This window comes from Budorcas taxicolor, chromosome 22 (genome assembly GCF_023091745.1).
Source record: "Budorcas taxicolor isolate Tak-1 chromosome 22, Takin1.1, whole genome shotgun sequence".
NCBI lineage: Eukaryota > Metazoa > Chordata > Mammalia > Artiodactyla > Bovidae > Budorcas > Budorcas taxicolor.
This window is the reverse complement of record NC_068931.1, coordinates 2,696,000-2,722,211: the sequence shown is the minus strand read 5'-3', so window position 1 is coordinate 2,722,211 and position 26,212 is coordinate 2,696,000. Positions and strand designations below refer to the sequence as shown.

Below are 26,212 nucleotides of genomic sequence, written 5' to 3'. Positions count from 1 at the left end.
AGGGGCATCTTTTGATTTTTTGTTGTTCACACTTTCAGCATATGTATATAAGTAGTATTGATGGTGATATAAAAACTTTTGTTATGTGAAAATATTTAAGTCTGAAAACTTAAATAATATTACTTTTTTTTTCCAAACTGCTTTGTGTATTGTATATTTTTTTAAAGAAAAAAAAAAGCCTTATTTGACTTGTGATACTGGACTTCTGTATCCTGAGGTTTTTCTTGAATGTCAGTGTGTGTACCTGGCTGGAGTCCGTATATTCAGAATAACTGTAATTGTGCCAGAGTTTTAAAGGTTCTGCTTTTAATGCACTTTTCTTTTATAATTTTGTATTAAAATATTTTAGAAATGTTGATTAATTTTGGTGAACAAATATCTCCAAAGTTGAAATTATTGAAATTTTAAAAATTTTGTTCTTGCTAGGTTATTTATTTTGGTTTTAGCATTAAATGTCATCTCAGGTCAGTCTCTGCAAGGAGTTTGTTTAATTCCTAATTGTATAGAAAGCATAGTTCAGTGAATTGTATTGGTGCACAGCCTGTTTAAGTAAGGCCTTACCAGGTGAATCTAAAGCCTACTTTTATTTTGGTTAAAGAAAAAAAAAAATCTATCAGTAATCCATTTTGTGAGTCTTCTCAGTTTATTATCAGGCAAACACAAGACATTAATGTATTATGTTTATTTACTTCCTAATTATAAAAGCTGCTTCTTTGCAAAACATTCCTTGAAAAATAAGGTTTTGTAAAGACATAATTTCACTTGAACTTTCGGTGGAGTGGAGTACAAGTTGATCTTTATACTTTACTGGTTGATAAAAAGTCTTCTGACAAGAGATTTCTAGTCTCCTGCATAACCAGGGTTTTGAGGATAGATAATTGTATTTTTAAAAAATATCTATCATAGCATATCTGCTTTGGAATAACAATAAATAAAAAAATGAAGTTAGGAAATGTGATTAATTTTTTTCTTTTAAAATATTTACTGTAAGATAGTTTGGCGCATGCATTCAGATATGTTTTCACAGAAAAGAACTTTAGTGATGTTTTCCTGCGCCTCCGTGCAGCACACACGAGCGCCACCCTCGTGAGGGCCACATGAAGAGCTTCCTACTTAAAAGCAGGCTGTGCCTTGAGGCCGGCCTGCCATCTGCGTTTGCTGCAAGCGCCTCCGTTGCTGCCACCGTTGACCATAACAAACGCCACCCTGGTCACTTAGGTGCCTGTAGAGAGGCTGCAACCGCCTGTAGCTGTGTCCCGTGGTAAAGGAGCTGGGCAGCTCTGGGCCGCTGCAAGACGAGTCCCCTTCCCTCGGAAGCTGCCCCGGGAGCTGGGTGTAGTTCCCGGGTGCTGGGGCGGGGAAGCTGGAGGGTGTGGAGAGGGGAAGGGTTAGTGCTCAGTGGTGTCCAACCCTCTGTGACACAATGGACTGTCGCCTCTGTCTGTGGAGTTCTCCAGCAGGAATACTGCAGGGGGCTGCTGTGCCCTCCTCCAGGGGGGTCGGGGCCGGAGCCGGGTCTCCTGCGTGGCGGGCGGACTCTTTGCCGTCAGGGTGTGTGGAGCCCCATCCATGCTCGCTGCAAAGGCGGGCATGTCTGCACAAAGGGCAGCAGGTGAAAATGGAGCAGCTTTTCCAGAGCCCCTCCCCACAAGCTTCCCTCGGCCCCTCAAGGAATTGGCAGCTTGGACAGGCCTGTGGTTGGAGGATTGGGCATGGAGGGAGCTTGGGCTGTCGGTCCAGCGGAAAGGAGCTCCTCGAGCTCTGACCACAAGTTACTGACAGAACGTGACAAACCCGGCCTAACAAAGTTCCTGTCTTCCCTCGGATTTCCGTTCCATCCGATCTCAGCGTTTAACCAGCGAGTGTCTCTTCATGTCAGTCTCTTCACAACAGTGGTTTGCACCCTCGTCCATAACCGTTTGTAAGGAAATGTGAGCCTGAGTTTTACAGTCACACCAGTATTCGTGGGCAGGAGGCGCATGGTAGTACAGGGTGAGATTCTGAAAAGGAGGTGGGCTTCGCTGCTTCCCGTGGATTTTCCTCCTTGCAGAAGACTTTCATAACTCACAGAGAAACACATTGTTTAGAAGAGGATCACTCCAATTTATGTGAATAACATGATCTTAAGAAAATGCATAAGACATGGGGCTTCCCCCGAGGCTCAGTGATAAAGAATCCATCTGCCAACGCAGAAGGTGCAGGAGACACAGGTTGCGTCCCTGGGTCAGGAAGATCCCCTGGAGGAGGGCATGGCAGCCCGCTCCAGTATTCTTGCCTGGAGAATCCTGTGGACAGAGGAAACTGGCGGTCTGCAGTCCATGGAGTCGTAGAGAATCAGATGGAACTGAAGTGGTTGGGCACACATGCGTAGATAAGATACGTATAGCACTGCCTTCTGGTTATTTTTAATAATGTTTTATACCTGCCTTTTACCTAGTTTTTTCAGATGATTATTTCAAAGTCAGTACTGTGCCCTCTCTTCCCTGCTCCCCCCCCACCCCACCCCGGCGCCAACTGTTGCTAATTTGTTCTTTTTCTAAAATCTGTTGTGTACAGTGAGGCAAAGATGAAATTACATGACTGATACTTCTGGACCACTCTTTTTGCCACCTAATCTCTCTTCATGTAATGTAGGCATTTTGGACTTTTTAGAAAGGAATTTCAAAAGTGCCTCGGTACACATTTGGAGCCACTATATCTCTACCTAATACTCCTGAAAAGCAGCGTTTTAAAACCATCTCATTGTTTATAACAGTGGAGGCAAACACCTTGCTGAAGCGAGAGCCCTGCCTCAGCCTCCTGAAGCCTTTCCTGGATGAGGCCCCTAAACCCACCACGTTTGTCCCATCTGAGCTCACCCTCTGTCTCAGCTGACCCCGTTCCCTTCACACCCACTGCCCCTCACTTACTTACATGGAGGGGTGCGGCAGATTTTTGTATGGAGGACTAATAAAATACTTAAAGCATAAAAAAGTAAAGAGTAAGTGACAGGAACAATAGGTAGTGATCATAAAATATTCTATTTAATCATTTTTATGTGTAGTGCCTCACAGCATGAAGGCTTTTGTGTCAAGATTTATAATCCATTTGGCAAATTTCTAAAATGACAGTGATTCATTCTTGATTCACCACTAAAGGACATGTTTAAAGTTAATTGTTTTTAATTTACAGGAGAGTCCTTTTTTTCAATCTTCAGAATTGTCCCATGGTCTATTTCTGCATTGGATGACATTTATTTAATACAATTTTGTGTTAGGAATGCATAGTTATTCCAAAAGTCACTGTGCTGGCTTTAAGAATAATAAAGTTACTTTTGTATTATCTTAGAACTCCTATATATTTACTTATTTGGGTTTGGGGTGAGTTATAAGCATTTAAAGGTAGACATTTTCTCTAGGTAACATTTTCAGCATGTTAACAAAATACGATGCTGAATTTGCAATGAATTCAGATCCACGGGGCTCAAACAGTCTGAGGACATCTTGCTTGCTACCCTTGAGGGTATTTTCCACTTTTTCCCTTATTTGTAAGGTAGTTGAAGATAATTGAAAATCAATCATAATATCAACTTATTTATTCATGTAGACATGTAGGACATTGGGTTTTCCCAGAAACACCAATGGAGTTAGTTGATATTACAGCATCTGGTCCCTTTTAAAGATGCATCTCCAAACTTTCAGAAATTCATAGTTTATAGTCATTGTCCTGTTAAAGTAGAGAATTGAAGATAACTTTTTTCTTTGTTCACCTTACTCCTAGAACAGAGTGGGCACTTCATGCAATTTTTCTGACTGAAATAGCTAAGTGGTTTTTATTTTCTCCCAGGCTTTGCTCAGAGGGAATGGTAAGGAATCTGCTGTTCCTCCTTGTCTGTAGGAGGAATATTGTTCTTTTGGTGTTTAAAGTACGGCGGGTGGGGAGAGGGGGTTGTTCTCTAGAAATTACCAGATTATGGCTCATCTGCTGCCTCTACCATGGATTGCCTCAGCTACTTAAAACGGCCCAGCTGAGTTTTTCCAGAATGTTCGGCTTTCTGATGATGTAAGATTGCTGATACTTAAACACAGGTAAGGGCGTGAGTTTACGATGCATTCTGTGCATGGGCAGAGCTGAAAAGCACGAGAGTTGGACTGTAAAGAAGAATGAGCATCTTAGAAGTGATGCTTTAAAATTGTGGTGCTGGAGAAGAGAGTCCCTTGGACATCAAGGAGATCAGACCAATCAATCTTTAAGGAAATCAACCTTGAGTATTCATTGGAAGGGCTGTTGCTGAAGCTCCAGTACTTTGGCCACCTGATGCCAAGAGCCGAATCATTGGGAAAGACCCCGATGCTGGGAAAGATTGAGGGCAGAAGGAGAAGGGGACGACAGAGGTTGAGATCGTTGGATGGCATCACTGACTCAATGGACATGAGTTTGAGCAAACTCTGGGAGATGGTGAAGGACAGGGAAGCCTGGCGTGCTGCAGCCCATGGGGTTGCAAAGATTTGGACACGACTTAGCAGCTAAACCACCACCATATGAATAGAAGTATCTTTTACAAATGCCAATGATTAATTTATTCTGCATCATCCATAATGTTATTTCTATCACTGAGGAGATTTTATTGTCATGATGGACAGGGAGGCCTGGCGTGCTGTGATTCATGGGGTCGCAAAGAGTCGGACACGACTGAGCGACTGAACTGAACTGAACTTTAAAGGAGCCTCTCAGATGGCTAAGTGGTAAAGAATCTGCCTGAAAAACAATAGATGAGTTCAGTCCCTGGGCCAGAAAGGTCCCCTCGAGAAGTAAATAGCAACCCACTGCAGTATTCTTGCCTGGGAATCCTATGGACAGAGGAGCCTAATGGGCTACAGTCCATGGGGTCTCAGAGAGTCAGACACGACTAAGTGACTAAAACAAGTACTGTGAACGTGTTAAATCCCTTTAGTCTCTAAGGAAAAATGGAGAAACGGTAGTTTCTATGCCCACACCCATGGCCCCACACTCTCCTTTCTGCCAATATACAGATATTTCCCTGATTTTTAAATCCTGACTCAAGCAAAAGAGATGGTTCTATGACACTATTTTAGCATCAGAACAAAGTAATTGTAGGTTACCCTGGTAACCAGCTTCAGGGGAAAAAATTCTTATAAATTAGCACAAAATAGCTCTTCTTAGAGTAGCCTCAGCCAGCTCCTCCATCATCCTGGAGAAGGATGGACAGCAGCTGGCCGTCTTCCCCAAGATACTCCTCACCACGCACTTTTTCTAGGCTCAGTTTGAATTATCTTTCTCAAGTTTAGTAATCTGAACTCTTGATGCTTTTTGTGCAAACTCTTTGAAGCGGTTTCAAACTTTTAGCAAAGTTGCAAGAGTAGAACAAAGAAGTCCTCCTAGACTCTTCCCCAGAGATGGCTTTCCAGCATTGCCCGAAGTCCACGCGGCTGACCCAGTGCAGGCTTGCGCCTGGCACCCAGCCCTCCTGCCTGGCTGCCGCTTCATCCTTCTCCTCAGCTCTGCCGTTTAATTAAACTCTTGCCAACTGGGGGTGTCTAGGAAACCTTTGTCATTGCAGGAGAAACACACCCCTGCTGTGGGCTGCCTGGTGCCCCAGATCCATTTGCTGGGGTGTTTACTCCTGATGTGATGGCACTTCCAGGAGCTAAGTACGGCTTAAACGCAGTCACGAGGGTGAGACTGGAGCCCTGACAAGGAAGGAGAGACACCACGGTGTGTCGTTGCCCCGGAGAGCAGGCAGTGTGTGCAGGCCAAGGAGAGGGGTCTCCCCAGAAACTCCCTGCTGGCGCCTTGGCTGTGAGCGTCCAGGCTCCAGAGTCCGAGAACATAAAACGTGCATTGTTTCAGGCCCTCAGTCCTGGTGTCGTATTACGACAGCCCCAACTTAAACACAGCACCAAGGGCTCCTGGAAGGGTTGGCGTTCTCGTTTTCAGAGGCTTTCCCCCCCGCCCATTTCAGTGTTTTTCTCAGGCCCATTTTCTCTCCTCACAAACCCCAAACCCAGCTCACGGCCCACACCTGGTTTATAAAGCCAGCCCACTAGATGGAGCCGACATCCTCGCCGCTAACCTCTGACCTGCTCCTGACCTCTGACCTGGCCTGCTCTCCCAGGGCTTGGTGCTGGGGCCCCTTGACCGTCCTCTGCCCGGGTGGCGGGGCGGGGGAGCAGACAGGAACCCACAGACGGTTCTCGGTCTGGACCACGTGGTGCAGAGGCGGCTGGGCGGATCGACGGAGTATCTGAGAAAGCGTGATCACCGTGCTGTTCTGTTCTGGTGGGAAGAGGCTTCCTTCATCAGATAGACCCTCCTGGCACCTCTGGACTCGGTGGGATGGTCCGCAGGTGAGCACGCAGAGATGGAGGTGTGTGCGGCTGGGGGTCTGGCACGCCCCCCGCTCACAGCTCCACCTGGAAACGAACTTTCCTGCAGCTTTGTGGTGATGCAGACCTCTTGGGCTTCCCAGTGGCTACAGGAAAAACCTGCCTGCCAATGCAGGAGGCCTAAGAGACACAGGTTCAATCCCTGGGTCGGGAAGATCCCCTGAAAAAGGAAAGGACAACCCACTCCAGCATTCTTGCCTGGAGAATCCCGTGGACAGAGGAGCCTGGTGGGTCCATAGGGTCGCAAAGAGTCGGGCACGACTGAAGTGACTTAGCACACACACTCACGTTCTGCAGACCAGAATAAGTCACAGAAGACAAGCCATGCAGATACCATTAAAAGTGTATTACTTTATTTCAATACTCAAGAACAGCGCATACTTTCCTTGAGACCTGTGGTCACAGCTCTCATTGTTGGGTGTGGCCACGAATGGAGGTCACTCAGTCACAACCAGCTCAAAGACGCAGTGTGTGTGTCGAGCAATTTGGAGATTTTGTTTCTGAAATTTTTTTTTTTCTTTTCCTCTCATCATTGAGGCTACGTATTAATAGACATTATAGTAAACCCACGCAAAATATTCAGAATTAGAAGGGGATTAAAGAGCCACGTTTGGGCGTTACATTGACTATGCCTCATTTTCATCCTAAGGGGGGTTGTGACGCCAGTGTGGGGACTTCGTGGGGGTCTGGTGGGAGAGAGGCTGAAATCAAAAGGTGGGAATCAGTAGGTTATGCGGGAAGCATGGGAGATATCAGCTGGGGTTAGAAAAGAGTGGGATAGAGGACCCCTCCCCATCCTCACTGGGGCCTGCACCCAGTCCGGCAGCGATTCGGGAAAAGCCAGTGTGCTGGTCAGCGGGTTTCTGGGAGGAAGCGGGTGGGCTGGTTATCTCTCCCCAAGGGTTAGTGTTCGCTGTGCGCACCGCCGTGCCGAGCACGCCACCTGTCACCTTCGCGCTCGCGATGGCCGCGGCCACCGCGAGGCTCCCGGAACGTCCTGCCACCGCTCTGAGCTGCGCCGCCTCCGCCCTCCGGCCGGGCTCCGCAGGAAGCAGGTTGTCGGGGGCGCCGCTGCGGTCCCCGCGCGCCTGCGCCGTTGCGGGACCCCCCCGAGGCCCGGCCGAGTTCGCCCCCCCCGTCCCTTCTCCGCACGCGCCAATCCGGCTCCTCCGGGGTGTGAGCCGTGGCCACCACACGGGACACTCCCAGCTGCCCGCCCGCCTGCCACGTACCAAAGCTCCCGCCGCGAAGCCGCTCCACTGTGATCGGTTAGGAAAGGAAGTGCTTTAAGAGGTGAGAGGAGGCGGGAAAGAAACCAAAGGAAGCTCAGAGCCAAGGTCGGTCTCCACATCCTGCGTGGGGGCCCGGCAGCAGGGTCCCCAGGGCCGCTCCCACGGCCGTCCCAGGGCAGAGGGTGGGCGTGGAGGGTCGCCCACCCTGGACCCTCGGGGACCTCGCTGATCTCCAAGGGTGAGCTGACAGCTGCACCGTCTTCTCCATTGAGCCACTGGCCAGGAGCCCGCAGGACGTGCGTATGGGCAGGGTTGGGGGGTCGCTGGCTGCACTAGGGAATTTAGACAATGGTTAGTGTCGAGGCGGTTGTATTAAGAAGCTGGGGACGGGGTTCCGGGAGGGGAGCTGGGCTTCAGCGTCTTGCCATCGGGGACCCTGAACGGCTGTCTCGTCCTCCCTGAGAAAAAGAAACAGAGAGTTAGTTGGGAGAGCCAGAGCCCTGTGGTCACCAGGGGCAGGGCCTCGCCCCTCGGGGTCTGTCTCTAGGAATGAAGCTGCGTGGGGCTGTTCTCTAACCCCGTGTCTCATAGCATCCTTTATCTCATTGCACATGCAAGTACCACTGGGCAAACAGGACAGGGCGCATGGGCGCTGCGTCTGAGAACCATGCGTTTCTGGGGGTGAAAAACTCAACTGATACATTAAATGTCTCAAAGGAGGGCTTGTTTTCTCCTAACATTCCCCCCTCAAGAGATGGGAGGCCCAATTCCCCTCACCATCCCAGCTCAGCAGGAAGTAGCCAGAAAGACCTCGACGCCCCTATTCCCAAAGAATTTGGCCTCCCATCTCTTGAGGGGGGAACGTTAGGTAGTTAGAATAGGAAAAAGGAGTCCAGATGGCGGTGACTGAAAGACAAGGAAGGGAAAAGCCCGTAAAAATAGAACAAAGGAAGGTCTGAGGACTGGAGTGAGGATCTCAGGTAAAACAAACAACACTCCTGGCTGGCCCAGTTTACACAGGGCAGGCCCAGGCGGAGGGAAAGACATATAAAAAGAGGAGCCAAAGGGCCAGCGGTCTCTCTCCCCTCTTCGCGAGGATGTATTTTCCTTTACTTTCTAAATAAAACTGAGCTGTAATACGGCACTGTAACACTCTCTGAGAGCTATGATGCGCTGAAGGCTTTAATGTCCGTTGCTTCAAATCTTTGTTGTGAGGAGACAGAACCGAGGAAATTACACACTCCCCGACATTGAGACTAGAGATTCCCAGGGACTGCGGGAAGTGGTCCATGAACGATGCCCGGGATGGGCTCATCTGCATGAGGCTGGGATGCTGAGAGCACAGCCCCAGTCGGTTCACCGGGGAGCGGCCTCCACCCCACCTTCGAGCCCTCTCCTGCATCACCAAGGAAACCAGCCTCCCAGATGAGCCTTCCACAGACTCTGACCTCAGGGTCTTAAAAAAACAAGAGTTGACGTGTTTTCTGGACAAATACAGCTTGCAGAAGAGCTGGCAGTGGTGGAAGTGGAGAGAGCGAGTGGGGAAGACGGAGACAAGGGAGCTTGTCCAGGCACTGGCTCGAGAAGGCAACTGTCACCCCAGGTGCCACTTAGACGAACTTGGAGGAAGGTGCTTTTCTTTTTTGCATTTGAATTCTTATTCAAATTTTAGTCTCTTTTTGGATTTCCCTTTTCTCGTAGGTTATGAATGAAAACTTGATCTCTCAAAGATCTCCTTGAGACTGTGAGCCCCCAGAAAGAAAGATGAACATGAAATACGCTATTGATCTGATGACAGACGGGCCTCGTCCACGTCTTGTGTCCCCCACGTGACCCCGAGATTAGGCAATGGAAACACAAGGCCCCAGGTCTTATAGCTAACTTGGTCAACAGAAAGACGATGGCTCTGATTTCTTGCAATTTTGCTTTCCCCCAAAACATTCCTCCATTGCTGATTCACTGGACGCATTTTATTTTCACGTGTGGGGAAGTCTGTGGAATTCTAGCCTCTGGAGGTGTCAGGCATCATTCAGAGATAACTCCCCTTGCAGGAAAGGGGCTTTGTTCCCTAGCCTCGGGGCCAAGCCCTTCAGCAGGGACCTGGGTTTTGTCCCAGGTGAGTCTGGCTGGGCTTTGGGTACTTGGTCCTCAGAGCTGCTCCAGGAGTAGCCCTGAGCAAGGCAGCACTGGCCCCTCCTTGTCATGAATTTCAGAGATTGACCTTAGCGCCTCCTGGAAAGTGCGAATCAGTCGTGCACAAGAGCAGACCGCTGCCCCATCTGATCAAGCACATGCGCGCTGAGACGGGCTTAGTCCCCCTCCTACCCTATTTGCCAAACACCTTACCTGAGACACCCCTGAACACCCTGAGGGCAACTTTTGAATAAAAGATGGCAGATTTATGGCTTTTCTTTTCGATTACTGTGCCTACGATTTATTATCTACTGTGATCTAAACCTCTGACATCTGTTTCATCTTGTGAACAAGCAAGTCAGCCTAGGGGGGTGGGTGTTCTTAGCATCCCTGTTTGCTAGTTGAAGGAGCTGAAGCTCCTCAGAGAGGTTGAGTCATTTCCCCAAAGTCAGCCAGCAGAGGTGAGCTGGTGTTAGAAACTCTGATGAGGACGGACATCGTCCCAGCTGCAGACATCTGGGTTTTGCCCTTGGTCGCTCTGGTCCAGAAGTCTTGGGGAATCAGAAATGGTCTGGACACTGCAGGTGACCTGATGGAAAACTGCAGCTCCGGGTTTAGACCCAGAGCCCCGCCAGGACATGCGTCGTCGCCGTCTCATTTCAGAATCAAGACACGTATATCGTAAGGCTCTCTGTTTCTTGGACATTTGGGATAGTATTTATCTCCTTATCAGATTTGCCTCAGGATCAATATTTTGAAGACTGAGTCCTGCCCACATTGAGTCTGACACCAGCCAACTTAGCAGCGGGTCGCTCACCACGTACTTCATGTATTTAAATGTCTTCCTGAAGAGACTTAGTCTCCTCAAAGCTGAGTCCTGCTTCTCATCACCTTCAGAGTCCAGCACCTTTCAGAGCCTGGGTCGCTGTGTCTGTCGCGGCCGTCTGTGTACCCCAACCACTGGACGTGCCACACACACACGGGATTTGATGCAGAATTAGTTAGGTGACCAACCTACGAGTCTCTGTGTTCCCGACCAAACCATTTCACCGTAAATTGTAAACTCGCGACGTTTCAATGAGCTTAGCAGGAAGCACACTTCTGCAGGTCAGAGGTGAGTGGGGTTGAGGAGCCATCCCGCTTTGCTGGTGGGGCCTGAGCCCGTGGATGGGGCGCATGGGGCTGTTGGTCTCCTGGTGACATAGCCTCGCCACAGACCACAGGACCTTCTCAGGTGAAATCACGCTGTGACCTGCAGTAAGCCAGCGGGTGAACCTCGGGAGGCACTCCTGGTCTCATCCGAGACCACGGACGCCTGGGACAGGAGTCCATGGAAACACAGGTCTCCCCCGGGGGGCTGCTGGCCCGGGGCACGGGTGGAAGAAGCCGCCGCGTGGGGTGAGAGCAGGGCAGCGAAGCCGGCACCGCGATGCCTGAGGGTGCAGGGCGGTCCTGCGGCCCTGAGGGCACCGTGAGTGCCACGTCCTTACGCGGCCGCTCCTGCTTTAGCACACGGACTGTGTCTTTCCTTGCTGGTGTCTGTCTTCCTCATGACACGTCTTCCAGCTGGAAGGGGAGTTGACTGGACTCTTGTAAGAGTCAGGACTGCAGTTGTAGCTGGACGTCAGCAGGGAAGTCATGGCCTCATTTGGGTCAAGAGTCAGTGAAACTAGCGGCTGGCCTGATGCTCTAATGAGAAAACCAGTGGGATCGGGATTTGGTGACGTTTGTTCCTTCCTGCCAGGCCGCTGTGCAAATGCGGTTCCATTATCAGGGATGAGAGGCCCCCCGGGAGCCTCGAATCTTTTGTGGAAATGGCCCCAGCTGCTCGAGAGGCTTGCTGTGGCTCCACAGGCTCATCTCAGCTCCCGAGCCCCTCCCGCTCTAAGCCTGCTGCCCCTTTCCACCTTCTCGAGGACTGTCTGGGCATCTGGGCCCTGCCCATTGGGGCAGCCGTGTCTACTCTGTCTGAGGAGACTAGAGCCTGGACCAGCCCTTGGGGGTCCTGGCTCCAGGGCCTCTGTCTCCAGGGTGTTCCATCTCCTCACAGGTGAGCTTGGCCACTGGACCTGGGACACCATTCCTCTCACCCCAGGGCAGCTCTGCCTGCTTGTAGCTGTGGGAGGAAGGAGTCTGAGGGGCCTGGGGTCTGCCCCTCCCGAGTCCAGAGCCTTCCCTTCCGTCCTCCGTCTGCTCAGGCCTGGGGGCGCTGTGCCTTGTCCCCCATCAGAGCCCCTCCTGAGATCTCAGGTTTCTGAGCAGGGCTGATGTGTCACTGGTGATCCAGCTGTTTTGAGGGGGTCTGGGCAGGGAGCCGGGCAGACAGCACGGTACCCCTCCTGTTAGAGCAGCTCCCCACACATCCCCCCGTCTCACAGAGGAGAGACGAAGCCTCAGGGAGGCCGGGGGACCTGACGTGTAGCTCCACTGTGAATCAGCAGGACAGATGCCTGAGGCTCCCAGGGTCTGTCGCCATCCAACCATCTTCCCTCTCGTCACCCTCAGGGCCCAAAGTGCTGCTGCCCCGGCCAGGGAGCCACCTGACCTTCCAGATGGGTTGGTGCCCTCCAGGCCCCTGAGCCTCTCGGGATCCAGCACGACCCCTCTTGTCCTCAAGCTCCTGAGGAACCCTGGCCTAGCACCTGGTAGAGCACCTGCTCAGGTGAGCTCTGCAGAAACGGCCGCCTGGCAGGGCTGGGATGTGCAGGAGCAACTCCTGAGAAGCAGCAGGTGGAGGGGCTGGAGACTGGCATCCCCAGGCCGTCCCAGACTCATCCCCGGACCCCTCCCAGCGCCTCCCATGTGGAGAAGGTACATTACCAGCTTGAAGATTCTGGAAAGCGTGCCCTGGGCGTCATGCCCCTTGAGTCCCTTGTGAGCCGATTTGTAGTCAGATGCTCTGCCTCCGTAGCCGAATCCTGGCTTCTGGCCCTCAGCCCCCTGCAAGAGAGGGTGAGGCTCGCGGTCTGTGCCCATGGCCCGTGGCCCTGCCCCGGTCCACATCCATCCGGCCTCAGCGGCCGCTCGGCGACACACTGGGCGCCCGGTGCCTCCGGCGGGGGGTGGGACCTTCCCTGTGGCAGTGTCTGCCCTTCTCCTGGCCGAGCGGGTCCCAGGGTGGATTAGCCAGAGTCACACACACTCTCCAGAGTCTTCATCTGCACGCATTGGGGGAAGGGGTGCTGGGACTGTGCTGGAGAAGGGTGGGCGAGGCCACGCCCCTGACAGGATTCCAAGAGACAACGCCCGGCCCCAGGGTTGTTCTGGTCCTTGGCACAGACCCTTCATGCCAGCTCCCCCGGGGCTCAGCAGCCTTCACACTTCGGGAATTGGGAGCTCATCCATTTTTAAAGGGCAAAGACACAATTCCCAACTCTCCAGCTTGGAGAGGCCTCTTGCAGGCCAGAACCAGCTCCCCTGGCTGCGCCGTGGGTGCCCTGAGTGTGGATGGACCAGGATTCTTCCAGGGGCTCTGGGCTGCGGGCTGGTGACCACAGAGGGAGGGGGGTGGGCTGGAAGCCATGTTCCCCAGCTGTGCACCTGGGCACCGTCCCAGGGCCGGCAACTGGGGTGGGTCTCAGCAACCCCACTCCCTAGCTGTGTGACTTTGGGCAACTGTCGGAAGCTCTCTGAGCTTCAGTTTCCTCTTCTGTAACAGGGAGATGAGATGATGGACGACCTGCTCTGAGACTGGAGCCTGTGGCTCTGAACTCTCAAGCTTGCTGAGGGGGCTCCTCAGGCAGCCCCCACCTCCGCCTCCAGCTTCTCTGGGGGGGACCCCTCTCACTTCGGGGAAGATGGAGAAAGCTGGCCTCCTGCAGGTAGCAACGACACACAGTTACTGCAATGTAAAGGCGTGTGTCTCTGGGGCCAGTTTGCACTCATATAAGCTCTAGTTTCAAAGGGACCCTGCACTGTGAGTGTGAGAAGGAAGGGGGACTCTGGGGCTCAGACGTTAGCGCCTTGGGGTGCACGTCCCTCGCTCAGATCTCATGCAACGGACAGGCTCTGGGACCTCACTTCACAATTTGCCAACAAGAAGCGGGACTATCTCTGCCTGGGCCTCTCCTGAGAATTCTACAAATGAAGTAAAACCGTCTCTGATCAAGCTCTAGAGCCCTTGGCCTCAGCCTGTGGTCCTTTTCGGTTTCAGGAGGGTGTTGCGGGGCTGGAGGGAGCTCGGGAAGCGTAGAGTCCATCCATCTGGTTCAGAGGTGCTGGAGGTGGGCTCCAGGAGCTTCAAGGATCTTGCAGGCCAGCTCTCTCGTGTTTGGACTGAAGCTGGACCAGGGCCACCTGTCTAGGCCCCCACCATCCCCCCGCCCTGCCCCAGTGCTACTTCTGCGGGTTCCTTTGCTTTCAGCCAGAAACAGATGCTGGGAAAAATGCTGGCCACTCAGAATGAGGCAACCACTTTCCCATGAAAATCTGGTCTCAAGGGGTGTCGAGTGCGTGAATCTTGGGCACTACACACGAGGGGCGCCCACTGCTGCCCTCGCACCCACAGTTTCCAGGGACACACCCCCTTGGTCAGGGTCTCAGGGCCAAGGACAGTTAAAGAGAGCTGTGCCGAAGGATAGACCAGCATGGGAAAAAGCCGCACTGTCCCACGCGAGCCTGTCATGCTCTAACTCTGTTGATTTTCTCCAGAATAAAGTGCTTCTGAGAATAAAATTCAAGGATTGGTTTTCAGATTGATAATCTGCTTAATTTTTCTCCTTTCAAATTTTTGGTCACTTTTATCTTTGGACAACCTAGAATTTGCCAGAAAAACATACAACATAGTTAGAAAACTCGTGAAAATTTCAGGATCTCCAAACGAAGACAGTCATGCGGTTCTCGGAAACCAACAGACCGACTCACGGAACACAGAGCAGAATTTTGCTTTGGAAAAAAGAGAAAATTAACGGGTTAGTGGGAACAAAAATGGAGACATGGAGAGGCACGCAAAGCCATTCTATTAGCTGCCGGGTTGGAGGGGCCTTAAACGACGGGGAAGAAAGAAGGTCTCCTCCCCCCATCACTCCCAGTCATCAGCGGCTCTGCCCTGGTCCACCACGCCTAGAAAGCTAAGAGGCAGGTCGAGTAGTTACTGAAGTAAGATTTCTGGGTCAGAAATGGATTTCATTCCTCAGTGTCACCTTTTTCTCCTGCTGGCACAAGAAGTCTCTCATTAATTGTCTGTGGCTGCTGGCCCGCGTCAGTTCTCTACGTCATCGGCACTCTTTGCAAATTCATCAGATCGGAAATAGGCTCACGTGTATCTGTATGAATGTCCCAGCAACCTCTCAGTTCACGCTGCAGTCATCATGTGTTGGAGCGGTTCCCGGAAGCTTCCTCTGCCTTTTCTCTGAGGGTGGACGCCTCCCTCCCTCCTTCCTTCTTTTTAAAAATGTATTTACTTTTTATTGACGGGTAATTGCTTTACAGAATTGTGCGTTACTTCTACAGTACTGCAGTCCCTCCTGCCCCTTCCCCTCCCTCCTCCCCCCTTCCCCTTCCTTCCTTCCTTCTTCTTCCCTCTTCTCTTTCTTCTTTCTTTCTCTCTAAATTCATGCATTCATTTCTGTGTTGCCTACTAACTGTGCATCACTGAGATGCAGGCTCTGTGGGAGAGACATCTTGTGTCTCCAAGGACACTGGAGAATGTGTTTCTGTCTCCAAGACAGACACAGTTCCCAGCCTAGAGGTTAGTGGGTCTCTTTTTATTCTGGAAGTCTGATCAAGTAAAGACTGTATCTAATATTTACTGGTAAATACTGCTGTTTGGTTGCTTAGTCATGTCCAGCTCTCTGAGACCCCATGGATGGGAGCCCACCAGGCTCCTCTGTCCATGGGGTTCTCCAAGCAAGAATCCTGGAAGGGGTTGCCATGCCTTCCCCCAGGGGATCTTCCTGAGACCCAGGGATCCAACCTGAGCCACCAGGGAAGCCTTTACTAGAAGGTAATTTGGTTAAAATACAGATCAGCATTAGAAGTTGGTGTAGACACCAAATTTTACTAGAAGCTGAACAAGTGAGCCCTTTAAAATTTTCATGGACACTTTGTTCTCAGAAATTCCTAAAAAGGTTTTTCTGGATGGCTTGGTATCTAAGCTTTAGTTTTTACTAAATCACAACCCAAACCAAAATCTTTTGGATCAGTTAGGTTGTTATAAACTGAGCAACTGAACTCAGCAGCCTTTTGTCTTGTCAGCAGAATCATTGTTTCTCAACAGAATGTCAACACCCGGCAGGGTGGGGTTAGCTACTTGGACAGGTGCGCAGGCAGCCTGCAGGGACTGGACTTTCTCATCCACCGTTTTGGAAGGAAGTCAGGAACTTTCTCAAAGACGGGGGTCCTCCTTTCCTGGGGAGAGTCCAGCAGAGTCTCCTAGGAGCCCCTCGGTGCGTGGGTCCCGGGGCGAGGGAACAGGAGCGCTGGCGGAGCTAGAAGCAAGGGCCTGCTGTGGGGGGAAGCAGCTGGGGCACAAGCGGGAGGATGGAAGGAACGTGGATGCCGAGAGGCAGAGGACGGGGGAGGGGAGCGGAGCGGAGCGGAGGGGAGGGCGGGGCGCGCGGCACCTACCCAGCTAAATCTGCTGAGGGACAGTCCTCGCCCCTGCGTGAGGAAGAGAAAGAGAAAGTGACACAGGGGTCAGTGCAGGCCCGGCGCTCCTTCACACAACAGGAGACACGGTCAGAACAGCGCTGAGCTGAGGCAGGAAACCGGTTTTTTCAGACAGCGCATCCCTGCACGTGGCCGCATCCCTGCGCGTGGCCGCATCCCTGCACGTGGCCGCATCCCTGCGCGTGGCCGCGGCCGCCCGGAGCCGCCCCGAGGACTTCCGATCCAGGCAGGGCGGGGACGGGAGTGCTATCTGCCTGGGGCAAGCGTTTCTCAGCCCATTCTAGTTCTGCGTGGGCTCCACGTGGCAAAACATTTTGGGGGGAAATGAGGGAACACAGAGTCCAGCCCGCCGTCTGGCCCATTTAGGGGCTCCGGGCGGGTGAAGCGATGGCGGCTCGGTGCCTGCAGAGCGCTTACCTTTCCTTGCGATGGGGGAGGTGTGCGAGGTGTCACCTGCAAAGACACAGGAGAACGAGGAGCTGGGGCGTGGTCCCTCCTTCACCGCGGCCCTGACCGCCTCGAGAGGGCCTCCTGTGGCCACCTGTCACCCCTGTGTTCACCCGGCTCGTTTCCAGTTCCCAGCTAGAGGCAGCTGCTTGCTGGGAGGGTCTGGCACCAATGGTGTAAGAAGCCACCCATCGGTCTCTGCCTAGCGACCCTGTTCTGTCCCAGGTGAGGGAGAAGCATAGGATTTGCGGATCTGAAAGCACCCAGTGGCACCCGGATCGTCCAGAACACTCGGAAAGTGTTTGGGAGGATGTGAACAGGCCCAGGGCCCTGCACTCAGCGAGGCGAGCCCTTGTGGCTGGTGCTCCAGGGACAGTCCCTGTCACACGCTGATGCAGAGGGCGAGCGTCACAGAGACCCTCTCTGGGGTCAGCAGTCAAGGGCCCCAGATACTAGGAGCCTCGAAAGGAAAGCCCTCAGGTGTGTGGTCCCTAAAGCCCTCATCGTCATGAAAAAGGAGGTCTATAAAGAGAGCCTGTGCTTTTGCTTTGTTTTTAAGACTTTATTTTTTTTTAGAGCCAGTTCTAGGTTTCTTGAAAAGTTGCACAGTAATTGCAGAGCATTGTCAAGACCTACTGTCCTCTGCACAGCCCACCCCCTGCCTTCTGTGTGGTCCATTTGGTGAGCCAGTTGACCACCCTCCCGAGGGTTATAGCTGTGTCCCATGGGGATATTCTCAGACCCCCCCTCCCATAGATTAGAGCTGTCACCTGGGGATGTGCTCAGACCCCTTGTGGATCAGAGCTTAGAGTCCCCCGGGGATATACTCAAATCTCTCCCCCCTGGATTAGAGCTGTGTCACCTGGGGACACACTTAGGCTCTCCTGGGCAGGGGCATGACTGGGCACCCCTCACCCGTCCGCTCACCCACCCCCGCCCTGCACCCCTCCACTCCCCAGCCCCATGCCGACACTCACGATGTTCTTGAAGAAGTGCACTACGGGGTTTTCATCTTGGGGCCGGCCGTGCTGCGCCTTCTGGGGCAGGGAGCCATAGTGGGTGGTTCTGGCCGCGTGGTGTCCATCCTGAGAGACAGGGGGAGACGTCTGGAAGGTCAGAGGAGATCTTCACGGGGACCTCCTGAAAGCCACCGGGACAGTGAGCCGCAGCCTTGCGAACGCCCCCTCCATCCCCAGCTCGGGGCGCGGTTCAGAAGGACGCTTCTTGCTCACAAGATGCTGTTGTCACCAAGCCTAGAGCATGCTTCTCGGGAGTTCAGCGCGTTTAATGGGCGTAGTGTCGCTGCTGGGATTCGCACTCCTGTCTGGATTGGCATTGGGGTCACTGGCACTAGTTACAGGGGCATGTTCCCACACGCGTCTCCGTCAGTGTCTGACTCTGCAGATCGTCCTCCCACCCCATCCACCAGGTCGGAAGCCCTGCAGTCATCCTGGCCTCTCTCTCTGCTCTATTTCCCCCTTCGGGTCTGTTCACAACCCTTATAGGTTTTTCTTTAAAATAGTCCCTGCGTTTGTCTCAGCCCCACGTTGACAGCAAAGCTGAGACTGGGGCAGCCCTGCTAGGGCCCCTCCCTTTCCCACCCTTTCCCGCCCAGATTCATTTGCAAAGAGAGGATGCCCCGCGCCTCCTGTCCTCCCCCCTCTCCCCACAGCCACCCACTGTGTCTGCTCACAAACTGGACCCCTTCTCTGCAGCCTGGGGAGCGGGAGGAGCAAGCTAAGAGCTTACACCACACAGCACGTCCAGGCGTTCTCCACTTTCTGAGAACTTGTCTTGGCTTTGAGTGGTCCAGTCCCTCTCTGTCTTTTGAACGAGTTGTCCACGGGCCCTCCAGTCCTCCTTCTGTGACTCTGCGCCCTGCTCGCCCCTCAGGTTCTAAGTCCTTCCTTCTGCGGGTCCTGCGGGGGCCCAGGCTCCCTGCTTCCCCTGCCTCTCCCCACTGTGCCCAGACCCCACCTCCCTGATGCCCCGGCCATGCGTCCTGCAGGCTGCAGTTCTCGGCTTCCCTTGCGCAGGCTCAGCAAGTGACCTGTTTCCTGTGCAGCTCAGTCACAGCCTCCCTCGGAGGATGGAGCCAGGCCTGGGGGTCACGTGCTGAGTCTCCCTCCCCGCATGGGGCCGGGAACTTCATGGTGTTCGGGTTCCCTGTGCAGGAAACCCAGGGATTTGTGTTATTCCAGGTGGTGCTCGTAGTAAAGAACCTGCCTGCCAGTGCAGAAGATGTAAGGGACTCACGTTTGATCCCTGGGTCGGGAAGTTCCCCTGGAGAAGGAAATGGCAACCCACTCCAGTATCCTTGCATGGAGAATCCCATGGACAGAGGAGCCTGACAGGCTACATACAGTCAGTCCATGGGGTCGCAAAGAGCTGGACATGACTGAGCAACTCAGCACTCAAGCGTGTGGGCATGATGGCGTGGGTGGAGGCCGATGCAGTGGACTTTTGAGTTGAAGCCGTTGGCCCGGGGGCGAGCTGCAGCGTTTCAGGAACTGCTGAGACACCCCGCCCTCCTGGCGCTAAGGCATCCTCTCTGTGGGTGCCGCCAGAAGGCACATAATCTGCTTCTCCCTGGGTTGTGTTGTCTGCCACCCAGGGCCAATCAGACTCCGTCACCGCTGGCCAGCCCTACACATTCTTCTCCAGTGAAGGAAAATGTGAAGCCAAGAACTAAGAAAGAAAACAGATGATCTAGGAAACTGTTTAAGTTACTTGTACATATGCGCTGAGTCACTTCAGTCTTGTCCGACTCTTTGTGACCCCATGGACTGTAGCCCGCCAGGCCCCTCTGTCCATGAGATTATCCAGGCAAGAATACTGGAGTGGGTTGCTGTGCCCTCCTCCAGGGCATCTTCCTTAAGTTACTCACTTCAAGAAAAATATCTTTTGTGTTTAGACACAAAAATATCTTTGTGTCTAAATATCCAATGTATCTGGCAAGTGAAGTTATTTGTTGAATAGCACCTTAATGGCCCAAAATGATGAACACAGCTCAGAATTTTGCACTACTAACGCTTATTTCGGGGTAAGAAATGGCAGTCCACTCCAGTATTCTTGCCTGGAGAATTCCATGGACAGAGGAGCCTGGTGGGCTTTAGTTCATGCTGTTGCAGAGAGTTGGGCATGATTGAGCTAATGAATGCATGCTTACTTTGGTGTTTATACACCATTTTTCTGCAGGATGTGTTGGAATTTTCATCACAGAAACATTGTGTACTTTGATTGGCCCATTCCGTGATTAAACTAAGAAAGTTTCTAAAACTTTATGAAAAGGTTTTAAATAAATGTTCAGTAGTATCATGCAGATCTGATATTGTTAAACTTGTTTATGCTGTGATGTAGTTAATGAAGTGTTATGTGGACAGTAACAATGTTTCACGCCCAAACCACACACACCAGCTTCTAATGCTAAAAGAAACAGAGTGTCTGTTTTGGTGATTTTTATAACGAGTACATAGGAGAAGAAAACCTCCAGGACATGAGGGTAGTCAATAAGCTTACAGATCTGACACTGAAAGCATGATCCATGAAAGAAACAAAACTGATAAATTGGACCTGATCAATATTTACAACTTTTGCAAAGGTCACTTTTAAGAGAATGAAAAGAAGCTACAGACTGAGAAAATATTTGCAATCACATATATGATGTGAGACTTGAAACCACAATATGCAAAGAACTCTAAAAAATCAATGGTAAAAAACCCAAACAACCAGGTTTAAAAATTGGACAAAATGAGTGATTAAATACTTCATTGCAAAAGATGAGCAGCAGGCAAGCAAGCACATGAAGAGATGCCCAAGATCATTAGCCATTAGTGAGATGTAAATCAAAGCCACCCAGAGACACCACTACCCCCTTATTAGAATGGCTGAAGTAAAGAATACTGACAATACTAGGTGCTGGCTAAGATGTTGGCAACTGGACCTCACATGCATTGCTGGTGGGAATGCAAAATGGCATCCTCACTCTGTAACACAATTTGAGTCTCTTATAAAGTTAGCCATGCACTTACCATATGACTCAGCAATCCTACTTCCTGCTTTGAATGAGAAAAGAAAAATTACATGTTTTTGGAAGTGATTTTTATAATTAATGTATTCATCTCTGCTCTTTTGATGCAAGTAATTTAAATCTTAAAACTTACAATCACACAAAACTTGGCCATGAATGTTTATAGCAGCTCAGTTCATAATCACTAACTCTGTAAAGGACGCAAATGAGTGAGGTGATAAACAGACTATCGCGTGTCCATGTGAAGCCATACTACGCGGCAGTAAGAAGGAGCGACTTTGATACACTTGACAACTCAGAGGCGTCTCCAAGGCACTGCGCTCGGTGAGAGAAGACGTTCCAAAAAGCCTTCATACTGTGTCATCTCACACACACATGACAGTCTTACGGGGAGGGTGACGAGAGTGGGGCTTGGCCGGGGTCAGGGCTGGGGGAGGGAGGTGGTGGTGTGAACTGGGAGGGAGGTTTGGGGGCGATGCGTCCCTATGGTGGTGGCAGCCATGTGCGTGTGAGAATTCACAGACCTGCACACTGTACACAAGTAGTCTCACTGTGTGTGGTCCCGCCACTTCATGGAAAATAGATGGGGAAACAGTGGAAACAGTGACAGACTTTATTTTCTTGGGCTCCAAGATCACTGCAGATGGTGACTGCTGCCATGAAATTAAAAGATGCTTGCTCCTTGGAAGAAAAGTTATGACCAAGCTAGACACCTTATTCAAAAGCAAAGACATTACTTTGCCGACAAAGGTCCATCTAGTCAAACCTATGGTTTCTCCACTAGTCATGTACGGATGTGAGAGTTGGACTATAAAGAAAGCTGAGCACTGAAGAACTGGAGAAGACTCTTGAGAGCCCCTTGGACTGTAAGGGCATCAAACCAGTCTATCCTAAAGGAAATCTGTCCTGAATATTCATTGGAAAGCCTGATGCTAAAGCTGAAACTCCAATACTTTGGCCACCTGATGCAAAGAACTGACTCACTGGAAAAGACCCTGATGCTGGGAAAGATTGAAGGCAGGAGGAGAAGGGGACGACAGAGGATGAGATGGTTGGATGGCATCACTGACTCAATGGACATGGGTTTGGGTAGATTCCAGGAGTTCGTGATGGACAGGGAGGCCTGGCGCGCTGCAGTCCATGGGGTCGTGACTAAAATGAACTGAACTGAACTAAACCCCTCAGAGTAGCAGCTGAGGGAAGCAAGCCAGTTCTCCAGAAGGGTTTCTGTGTCCGGGGCTTGTTTGCTGACACCCTGGGGCTGGTCCTGACCCTCTTTATGCATCACTAGAAGGTTCTGTGGTAAGCACAGGAAGAAGCACTGAGAGCTCGCCTGGCTGCTGGCAGTGACGCCCTCAGGCAGAGGTGGGGAGGGGCCCGCAGTGTCTGAGTCACCCTACATTTTTTTTTTTTTAATTTTGGTAAAACATACCTAACATGAACCAGAGATCAAATTGCCAACATCTGCTGGATCATCGAAAAAGCAAAAGAGTTCCAGAAACACATCTATTTCTGCTTTATTGACTATGCCTAAGCCTTTGACTGTGTGGATCACAATAAACTGTGGAAAATTCTGAAAGAGATGGGAATACCAGACCACCTGACCTGCCTCCTGAGAAATCTGTATGCAGGTCAGGAAGCAACAGTTAGAACTGGACATGGAATAACACACTGGTTCCAAATAGGAAAAGGAGTACGTCAAGGCTGTATGTTGTCACCCTGCTTATTTAACTTCTATGCAGAGTACGTCATGAGAAACCCTGGGCTGGAGGAAGCACAAGCTGGAATCAAGATTGCCGGGAGAAATATCAATAACCTCAGATATGCAGATGACACCACCCTTATGGCAGAAAGTGAAGAGGAACTAAAAAGCCTCTTGATGAAAGTGAAAGTGGAGAGTGGAAAAGTTGGCTTAAAGCTCAACATTCAGAAAACAAAGATCATGGCATCCAGTCCCATCACTTCATGGCAAATAGACGGGGAAACAGTGAAAACAGTGTCAGACTTTATTTTGGGGGGCTCCAAAATCACTGCAGATAGTGATTGCAGCCATGAAATTAAAAGATGCTTGCTCCTTGGAAAGAAAGTTATGACCAACCTAGACACATATTCAAAAGCAAAGACATTAACTTTGTCAACAAAGGTCCATCTAGTCAAGGCTATGGTTTTTCCAGTGGCCATGTATGGATGTGAGAGTTGGACTGTAAAGAAAGCTGAGCACCGAAGAATTGATGCTTTTGAACTGTGGTGTTGGAGAAGACTCTTGAGAGTCCCTTGGACTGCAAGGAGATCCAACCAGTCCATCCTAAAGGAGATCAGTCCTGGGTGTTCATCGGAAGGACTGATGTTGAAGCTGAAACTCCAATACTTTGGCCACCTGATGCGAAGAGCTGACTCATTTGAAAAGACCCTGATGCCGGGAAAGATTGAGGGCAGGAGGAGAAGGGGACGACCGAGGATGAGATGGCTGGATGGCATCACCGACTCAATGGACATGGGTTTGGGTGGACTCCGGGAGTTGGTGATGGACAGGGAGGCCTGACACGCTGCGGTTCATGGGGTCACAGAGTTGGACACGACTGAGTGACTGAACTGAACTGACCTAACATGAAACCTACCATTTTGCCATTTTTAACTGCACATTTTGGTGTCATTAAGTACATTTACGATGTGCATCCATCACAGCATCCAGCTCCAGACCTTTCCCATCTTCCCAAACCAACCCGGCACCCGCAGATGCCGGGTCCCCTCACCGGTCCTGGCCTCCCGGAAAGCCCCACCCTAGGCCCCCTGTGGCTGGCGGCGCCAGGGACCCCTGGCCAGGGGCATCACCCAGTGCTTGCTCTCTGGGGACTGGCTCCTCTCTGTCAGGCATGGCTTGCGTCCGAACTTCCTTCCTGCTCAAATGCCATCCCTGGGGCCTGTAAACCGCGTTCTGTTCACTCATCGCCCCCTGACAGACACGTGGTTGTTCCCACCCTGGCCAGGCTCGGCCCCTGCGGTGCCGGCGGCTCTGGGGGTGTGGCCCAGCCTGCTTCTCCCTAGGCCTGAAGTGCAGCCCCGACTCTCTGTGAGCCAGGCAGCTGAGACCCCGCGGCTGCACTGAAGGCCCGCCCGTGCTGGAGGAAGGGGCTACGTCCAGCCCGGGGGTGCTGGGCGGGGAGGCTCCGGCCAGGCCACTGGCGGTCTGTGCCATTGGCGGTCAGAGCAGCGCCAGCCCTAGTCACCCAGGCAGGGCCGGAGCCCCTGGCGGTCCTGGAGACGTGCTTTAAAGACAGCATGGTTTGTCTTGTTACATTTCACAGTTCGCGGGGAGCAGATACTGCTTTCCTCATGCCTTGCCATAAACAAGGGGGTCTGCTCTGTCCTGTGGGGGGATGGGAGGCCGGGGAGGAGGGAAGACGGTGGGGCTGTCCAGGCGCCCAGGGGGCCCTGCAGCCTCACAGCCCCACATGGACGCGGGGGTGCGGCCTGGCTGCTGACGCCCCCGCAGCCTCAGCCAGTCCCCTGACCCCACCTCTGCCCCCACCCTGGGGACCCCAGCCTCTGCCTCTGAGCTTGTGACGCACACGTATCCCCCTTGGGAAAGCCCTGGACTCGGCTCCTGACTCAGGACGGGGTGAACGCTTCCCCTCTCTGCTCAGAAAGCACAGAAAACCCAGAGCCGCTCACACTTTGAATTATTTGCCAGGACTGGCATCTCTTTGTCTGCATCTATCCTGCTTCCTGATGCAAAGAGCTGACTCCTTGGAAAAGACCCCGATGCTGGGAAAGATTGAAGGCGGGAGGAGAAGGGGACGACAGAGGCTGAGATGGTTGGATGGCATCACCGACTCAATGGACATGGGTTTGAGTAAACTCCGGGAGTTGATGATAGACAGGGAGGCCTGGCCTGCTGCAGTCCATGGGCTTGAAAAGAGTTGGACATCACTGAGCGAATGAACTGAACTGAACTGATCCTGATCCAAGTAGCTCGCCCACTTTGCAGGCGACGGAAAGGCAAAGGAGGAACTTGAAGGGCGGTCCTGCTGTAAAATAAGAGCCAGGCCAGGGCGGAGGAGGTCGCGAGGGGCAAGCGGCAGTCACCCCGACCCTGAGGGATCAGAAAAGGAAAAAGGGCCGGAGGTGGGGACCCCCACCCCACACCACACTGGTCTACACGTGAGGGCAGGATGTCAACACATTCTCTCTAAAGTACACAGAGCTGAATATTTGGGAAGCGAAGTTAGAAAATTAGTCCAGTTTTTTAAAAACGAAAGCTTCAGTTGTTCAGAAAAATAGCGCTTATTACACAGGGATTTCAAATAAAGTAGAGAAGTTTGTAGAAGAAATCCTGCCACTCAGGGCTGTGCTTTGTCCATGTGCTGATGAACCACGGGCAGACCTGGCCTTCTGTACACGGGAAGATGTGAGGGTACAGGGCCTTGGCACGCGATCACAGCGCGTGCAGGGTTCCATGCCGCTGACATGTTACTCTTTCTTGACGTAACAATGAAAACAATAACGAACTTCTTGGTGGCAAATAAAATAACGTTATGCTAAAAATCTAAATACGATGGAAGGAAAGCCGTGGGATAAAGGACAACCGGTCATTAATTTTTAACATAAATTGCCTTTTTCATTAGCCTGTTTGAAAAATTATGATTAATTTCCCCCCCAACTTGTGATAATGTGTACTTCACCAGCAGGGGGAGCTCGTGCACTTGGCTTGCCAGTCCCATCTCCAGACACCATGAAGGATTTTTAACTATTTTCCAATTTGCTCAAACTTGCAAGTAATCAGGGGAGATTAGTTTTCGCCTGACACAGTGAAGATCAATGGTCGTCAGATTGGGTAAAGATTCTTTCCCTCGACTCTGACGGCTGTTTTATGAAAATAGGGTCGAGGCATTTGTCTGTATCGTTATTTGCATTTGGATTTGATTAGAGACGAAGGGATGGAACTGTTCCCTCAAAAGAAAACGCTGCAGCTTGAAAAAATGAACACCCACTGTGTCTGGGGTTTGTGCTCAGGGGAAAATAGAGCCCTAGAGCTTGATTTAGTTCTTGTCTGCAAGAAGAATTTAAAATCTTTCCTGAAGTATTGATTCTTTCAAATTGTGGTGCTGAAGAAGACTCTTGAGAGTCCCTTGGACATCAAGGAGACCAAACCAGTCAACTCGAAAAGAAATCAACCCTGAACACTCATTGGAAGGACTGATGCTGAAGCTGAAGCTCCAATATTTTGGCCACCTGATGCAAAGAGCTGACTCATTGGAAAAGACCCTGATGCTGGGAAAGATTGAGGGCAGGAGAAGGGGGTGACAGCGGATGAGATGGTTGGATGGCATCATCAACTCAGTATATATGAGTTTGAACAAATTCCAGGAGACGAT

At 51.6% G+C, this 26,212-nt stretch overlaps 1 protein-coding gene across 4 annotated transcripts in view; it reads right to left on the bottom strand.

Moving 5' to 3' along the window:
• Positions 1-6,711: 6,711 nt before the first annotated feature.
• MBP (myelin basic protein) overlaps positions 6,712-26,212 on the bottom strand; it is an 82,757-nt gene continuing 63,256 nt past the window's right edge. For 2 of the 4 annotated variants that reach the window (XM_052660308.1, XM_052660310.1), the window contains 5 exons: positions 17,785-17,892; positions 16,778-16,813; positions 16,319-16,351; positions 12,572-12,691; positions 6,712-8,076 (listed from right to left, as the gene is read on the bottom strand). In XM_052660308.1, coding sequence (XP_052516268.1) covers positions 8,032-8,076; positions 12,572-12,691; positions 16,319-16,351; positions 16,778-16,813; positions 17,785-17,892 — 342 coding nt within the window. In that variant the 3' untranslated portion in view covers positions 6,712-8,031. The remainder of the gene's footprint in view (positions 8,077-12,571; positions 12,692-16,318; positions 16,352-16,777; positions 16,814-17,784; positions 17,893-26,212) is intronic. The other 2 variants (XM_052660309.1, XM_052660311.1) reach the window with 1 other exon arrangement.